This window comes from Limulus polyphemus, unplaced genomic scaffold, assembly GCF_000517525.1.
Source record: "Limulus polyphemus unplaced genomic scaffold, Limulus_polyphemus-2.1.2 Scaffold2823, whole genome shotgun sequence".
Lineage (NCBI taxonomy): Eukaryota > Metazoa > Arthropoda > Merostomata > Xiphosura > Limulidae > Limulus > Limulus polyphemus.
The window spans coordinates 125,437-132,957 of NW_013668433.1; the positions used below are offsets into that span (position 1 = coordinate 125,437).

Sequence of the window (7,521 nt, forward strand, 5' to 3'; positions counted from 1 at the left end):
CACCAATCCACTACCATAAACCAATCATACCGTGAAACTATCTTTAGGTACCTGATGATGACAAAACCTTGTCGAAATGTTGTACATTTGCTGTTATATTAAAATTTTTCTTCATTACCCATTCAAGCCGTCTCCAGCCATTATTAGTCTCAAAGTGGGTTCCTTGTCATCGTATTTGAAACACTATCTGTTGAGCTCTTTATTGTGACGTGTATTTTCCTAACTAATGATAATGCTTTACCAGCTGAGATGTTATACAACATGTTAAGTAAGACAGAAACAAATTTTCCAAACAACTTTAATAACCAATGTTGTAGTTTGTATCAACTTGGAAGAGATAAATAATTACAAAATACCCTCTAGCTGAATTCTAATATTTGGTATTTTATTGACTAAGCTATTCTACATTAAAAACTAAAGTTATTTAAAAATATCATCATCTGTTTCATAAATTGATTTCAGTCTGGTCTGTGTTTGTACTACATCATCATCAGTGTAATTTATCGTCTCTGGAGGTATCAAAGCCGCAGCAACAGAACGATGTTCGGCATTCAAGAAATTAAAGGTTGAACATGCTTGATACTGTAAAAAAAAATCATACATATAGTTGTACTTAAATATTATAATATTTTAAAAGAGAACTGTATACAAGACAAGAATTTTGACCCCTCTATGAAGATCTGTTTACATGTACAGTGTTCATATTATTTTCAAAAACTAGGAAACCACAAAAATTCTGTTATTTTTAATCGTGTCTATATCTCGGCTATAAAACTGTCACATTTCGTGTACTGTGTACACTAAGTGTTCACATTCCACCTGCAATCACTAACCAATCCGTTGGCAGTGACTGTCACAGTAAAATCTTGAACACCTTTAGGTGGTCTTGTGAGCCCATTTGAGTCCCAGGAACCACGTTACTGATGCTGTATTTGCACAGCACCCCACTAATCTTGGATGTGCATTACAGAAAGGTAATATCCATATAATATAGGTGGGTCATTCTTACTATTATGTTGAATTCAGAAAATGCACTTAAAACACGGTAGGATTGAACCTTTGCACAAGACAGACCATCCACTTCACTACTGACCAACATGTACAGACCTGCAGTCTATCTTCGAATAGGTTCTGTTGTGTGCATTAACACTTGCTTCAACTGGTATATGTACACATTATTCAGCAACTGTGGAAATTTCAAAGCTGCATCACCTTCCTCAGTTTTTTCTCTATCAACCTCTTTTGTACCAAACCTTCAGATCTGACAATCAGTTGGAAGTTGTTGAGCTGTTTCACTGGTTCAAACATGCATTGTGTGATATTAGAATAAACTTCAGTGTTTTGCACGTGAGCAAGCTGGCAGCAGTTGCAAGGGGAACTGAAAGTTTCCCTACAAAAGGAAGCTGATGGGGGGGGGTACTGAAAGTTTCCCTACAAAAGGAAGCTGCTAGGGGGGAACTGAAAGTTTTCCCTACAAAAGACTCTGCTGAGGGATACGGAAAGTTTTCATTACAAAAGGAAGCTGCTGGGGGGTACCGAAAGTTTTCACTACAAAAGGAAGCTGTTGGCTGATGAAATACCATGTCCAGTATCTTGAACTATTTTATGTGATCGTTTGGATCTTCTACTGGCAAGCACTTTTGTGACAAGCTTTGAGAAATTGGATTCCTCTCTAGTTACACTCCTGGTTACACTCCTTTTGTAGAAAAATGGCAACTGGGTCACTTTACAGTCTCACCAATACCTGAATGGGAACTGTAATTTGAAACAATAGTACTGCTGATGACTTTTGGTACAAATTGTTAGGTATTACAATTTTGAATGGTCTGAAACCAAGCTAAATGATTATTTAAATTCAGTAGTTAAATATATGCTGATATATCTCCAATTTATGATATTTGCCAACAAGATTGATACACACTGTTTTCTTCTTTTTTTTTAATACAAATATATTTTAATACACAAACAATAATACAATTTACAATAACAGTTATTACAAACAATGATTTATATACCAAAGTTTCACAAACTTACAACAATATAAAGTCTTCTTTCTAGTGTGGAACTTCCTTCATATCTTATTGAGGGTTCACGATGAGCGAATTAATTTCGAGTTGACGTAGGTATAATTCACTTAACAGGGAGCTAGCTAGCTTTGTCCTTCATTATTCACTAGCCACACACACTGAGTTTTTCTATGATGAAGTCATATAATGTTTTCATAAAAAATACTAATGTCCGATGAGAATCCACTGAAGTTAAATGATTCGTAATTTTTGAACTTTGTAAATGCTCCTGGTCAAATATCTGAAGTTCTCCAGTTAATAAGAGCTAATCACAATCATAGTTATAGCTTCCAAAGTTTATAGCACACTGACTGTAGCAAACTAATAATAGATACTGTTTTTTGGCATCACGTTGGTTATATTTATAGCAGTGTAGAGTTTCTCGAAAATTCAGATTATGCAACAATACTAACACGCTACCCTAGAGTTTACATACACATATATATTGTTGATTCTTACACTCAAGAATCTTCTACAACTTCAGAGAATAGGCGGGAGTTTCGCAATACATATTTAACAGTATAAGTTATGTACATTTGTAAATATAAATTTAGTTAAAGCAAACATCGATATTAAAATGAATATATGATAATAAATTCGTCACAAAATGCTATCATATCCAGCAGGAGTTTTCTTCTCTCTGTAAAGGTAGCTTCTTAGTTTGCCATTATATGGTCCTGATATGTGCTTTTTTCCTTTTGGTCTACGGCTTGCAAGCCATAGGACACATTCTATTCCATTCCTTTGGCATGAATAAATGTTGTTTTGCTACCGTTACTTGAGATTAATCCTTATAAACTGCTCAGCAAAATGGCAAATATTATTGGTTCTGTAAGTACAAAAGTGTCTGTTGGATAATGTAACTTCATTGTGTAACAAAGTAAGTTGTGATTTCATTGGTTAATACATGTGATGTCCATAAGATTAGTGTAGGTTTTTCCAGTGGTTATCTTTTCCATATTGTACATTTACAAAGAATAATTTCTCTGGTACCACATCACACTTTGTGATCCAAATCTACCTTATTTGCGATTCAATTATACCCTTAAATAACACAAACTGCAAAACAATTTTTATAATTCTATTCATATAGGTATATAATAATTCCAGAGAAGGAAAAAAAAGTTTTTAAGGAGTTAGGCCTAAATTACACCCTTTTTATTTTATAACAAGGTCTTATTTTCATTTTGGAAAATAAATATATATTTTGGATAGAAAAGTAGATTACACGAATAGGCCTAGTGAGGTCAAGTATTGAACAGTAGTATTCTCAAGGTTAAGAATTCATAGGAATACACAGTATTGTATTTCTCAAGGTTAAGAGTTCATAGAAATACACAGTATTGTATTAAAACGTTTTGTTTTTTTTTCCACAGAAAATAGTCTTGATAGTTTTTTTTCAAGAATCAAACAACTTGATGCAGTATTGTTTTAATGGATTGCATGTACATCTGTCATTTTGTGTTAACCATGTGTTGGTGAAGTGCTATGCAAGTTTTTCCAACTTCTATGTAAAGTTATTTTGTGTAGCAACTGCTTCTATACAAAACTTTTGAAACAAATAACCCAATGATTTAAATCACAAAAATAGGAAAATGTCACAAAAGATGACATTAGTATGAACAATAATTTTCTGGAAAATATCCAGTGCCATCTTTAAATAATATTATATTTTAATATTCATCACATAATGATAAACAGCATACCAAAGACTGAAACTATTTCAAAATGGACACAAAGTATAAAAAAAACAACAACTATGATAACCATAAATTTCATTCCAATGGTGAATAGTAAATATTTTCTACCTATCATTTGTAGGCAAAATTCCTATCTTATTGACCCTTATATTTTAAAACTATCAATACAAATACCATTACAATAAAAGTGTATGTGATAACTATGAATATAAACAGATGGCATTCTTAAAAGAAATAAAGTTTTGGACTTTTCATTAGATTTAACAGAGGTTAAGTACATTAAAACAATTTTTGAGCATCACCATGTTATTATAGTCCATATCTGTATGTCTGATCATACTCTATCCAATAGCTCTGTACTGTAGTTTCCACTGAAAATATGCTGTCATGCCCAAAGCACATCATTCCTCCCTCTCTGCTTTCCATACTCTATCTAGTTTACAAGAACAATGGTTTCCCAGCACCCATTTCAACATCCAATCACATAGAAATCCATAGGATTGTTTTCTGTGATTTGAATAGTTTGTCTTCATATGGAATAGCATGAATACCCACTTTATTCTTCAGCTGTTTAAGTTATGCAATGGTTGAAGGAGTAAATTTTGTAAACAACTTGTGTATAGGACACTAGTCACTATTCCAGATGGAGTTCATTAATGATTATCTTGAACACTGTGGCCTAAGGCAGCTCTTTGTGTTTATGGATTTTCATTTGTTATAAGATACATCACTTTGCTTATCACGGCTAGGGTACAAACTGTTGCAGGTCACTTTCTGGAGGGTCTTGATACCCCAAGTTGATCCATAATCCTTTGTCTTCCAATGCCATTAAGTACAAGGGACATGCCCATTAAGAAAAATCTATATTTCTAATCTGAACATATTTTTATGATTTGAGTGTATGAATATTTTTGTATTGGAAATCGTTGTTACATACCACTCCCAAAATAATTCATTTTTGGTGGTATTTCACTACCTATGAAATGCCTAACAGTGTCAAAATGTAGTTCTGACACACGATGATAACATGAAACATTATAGCAACTGTGACTGCATAATGATATACAAAATCATTTCAATATAACATGTTCAACCATCTGTGTAAGTTATTACATGTATATGCTGAAAATTAAATGTTGCCAAAATCCTAAGTAATAATTATACAGACTATTTCTCTCAAATATAAACGTGATAACTAGTCTTTTATACTGTGAGTTTTAACAGGATTTATTTCTAAAAACTTACCGTTGGAAGAATTTCCATATTAATCTTCTTCGATGCCATGAATTTTATAACACTATAATCAATTTTGTTGGATCCATAACCTCCAGTTCCAATGATTAGTAAATCTAGAATAATAATAATAAAAACATGTCAAGCTTTCAATACTTGGTAAGTTAACAAAAATTAATTAGGTCTTAGCAAACACCTTCTTGAAGATTGTGTCCTAGGCTAGCTTTCATCAAAAGAGACCAAGTAGTTTTATTTAGCACACTGCATAAACAAAATTATGACATATGGTTTGAGAAATGCTGATAGTTTCTACTTACTCATACATTCCTGAAATACTGTTTAAAATAACTAATGTAGTTCTTTATATTTACAATTCATCCTGCTTCAACTCAGAAAAAAAAATCCTTAAATTAGAAATATCAACAATACTGGTTTTAAAGCACCAAATAAAAAGTCATCATATAAAATACTTAAAAAAATAATTTACTGAGAAGTCTGTAAAGGAATAAATATGAAGTACACAGAAATTGGTACATGCGAACATGCCAAAATGAACCATATAGTATTGGTAAGTTTTTTTTTTTTTTTTTTTTATCTTTATTCTATTTTAGTTGATGTTAACATTGTACACTAACCTATCTGTGTCAAGTTAGTTCAGTAGCTGCAAACACCAGTTTTAGGCATGTTCATTTACAGGAAGACATTAAGATAATATCACTATTAAGATACTTTTCACTGGTCATCACTTGAATTCTAAGCAACACCATTGCTCTATCTCTCACATCAAGAAACAAAATAAAAACTTACCAATCTTAGGTTCCAAAAGGTAAAACAAGGAAAGAGAATCTGGATTAATGTCCTCAGTCTTTTTTACCTGTATTAGAAATGTTAAAACTCAATAAAAGTCAAATAATACAAAACTATGGAAAACTGATGATATATATTAAAAAAAACTTTTCAACCACTGACTACAAACTGTACTGATCATATGTAAATATATCACACACAAGTTTTTTAAATTAGCACTAAAGGTAGGATAATATGGCTTTTTAAGATAATATAACAAAATGAAGGTGAATGAAAACAATGATAATCATACATTTTAAATACCATTTATCAGAAAATATTAACAAATTAATACCACTTCATCAATCACCACTTACCTACTGGACTGGATCATATATTTTTACAGTTGATGTTTTTTTTTTTAACATTGAAAAACATTTAGAGATGATAAGGTCTGGAATGATTACTATACAGAGCCTTGATATAATCTTTGTTATTTCATTTTTTATATAAACAGATTTTTACATCCAATCTAATAAAGATGTCTGTCATACCTACAATGATCACATATCATTCTGTGTAACACTGGCTCTTAATCACGTCACTGTAAAGTACACTAACTGGACGACTTATCACGACTCTCAGTTGATATTAGGTAGGATATCCTTTCCAAGAAAAAATAACCTCGACTCAATGAAATGCCAGAAGGTTTCTTCTTTCAACATACAGAGATTAACAGAGTTATGGCTGTGAATATACTGTTAAAGTTCATCTCAAGAATATTCAACTGGATTAAGATTTGATGACTAAACTGGAGAAGGACACAGTCTTGTTCTTTGAACCAACGTCAGGGACCACGAACGTAGGGGATTGTTACCATCTTGAAGGTGCCCTTTCCTTTAGTATGGACGTGATATATAGGTGTTTACGCACACTCTAGCTGTAATGTGTTATTCTATAGGCACCAAAGGGTTCTACTTTGGTCATGAGAATGGTCTACACACTACTACAGCTCCTCCAGTGGCTTGCACTGTTAGAAACATAATTTCACTCAATTGTGAGTACATAAAATGGTGATTAGTTTCCTATCTAAGTATTACTTAAACAGAACTTTCTTGTTTATACCAGTTTTCAGATTGTTTATCAGCTGTAATTCCTTCACATAGTACACTTGAAAATAATCAAATCCTGACTCTGGTTGAAAGAATCAGCCAAATGAGATGTGGTCTGATGTCTGTTACACATTTGTATATCATGTGAGTGGTGGTACAGTTTTTCTTAATGGCAAAATGCATCTTTCTGTAGATAGGCTCTGATGATAGATGTCTTGCTCCTCATAGCTCCTCATGAAAAGTCTTTAATGATGCTTTTGTTAAAAGAAAACCCACTACGATAGCCTTTTGAAATTCAGATACTTTGTTCTTTCCTGTTGCCTTGCAGAGTAACCACGATATAATTACGTCTCTAAATGCATATTAATGTATCATGATTAGTCTGATTTGCATAAGCAAATAAAAAAACATGATCAACAAATGTGCATGTACAATAACTTGGCCAGCCAGAGTTGAAACTCACTGTAAAATACTTACAGTACCAATACAAAATAATCTAAGCTTTATTTCACTCCATCATTATGTAGAACTGTCCGATTTATTTGTTTAACATCTTTCTAAATACATAACAATCTAAGCTTTATTTTACTCCATTATTATGTAGAACTGTCCGATATATTTCTT

The 7,521-nt window shown here is 32.3% G+C and overlaps 1 protein-coding gene across 1 annotated transcript in view; it reads right to left on the minus strand.

Annotated features, from left to right (window-relative positions):
- Nucleotides 1–281: 281 nt before the first annotated feature.
- LOC106467997 (NADH dehydrogenase [ubiquinone] 1 alpha subcomplex assembly factor 3-like) overlaps nt 282–7,521 on the minus strand; it is a 19,962-nt gene continuing 12,722 nt past the window's right edge. The window contains exons 4-6 of the mRNA XM_013928393.2: nt 5,807–5,873; nt 5,012–5,115; nt 282–582 (exon numbers count right to left, since the gene is read on the minus strand). Of these exons, the coding sequence (XP_013783847.1) occupies nt 421–582; nt 5,012–5,115; nt 5,807–5,873 (333 nt within the window). The 3' untranslated portion in view covers nt 282–420. The remainder of the gene's footprint in view (nt 583–5,011; nt 5,116–5,806; nt 5,874–7,521) is intronic.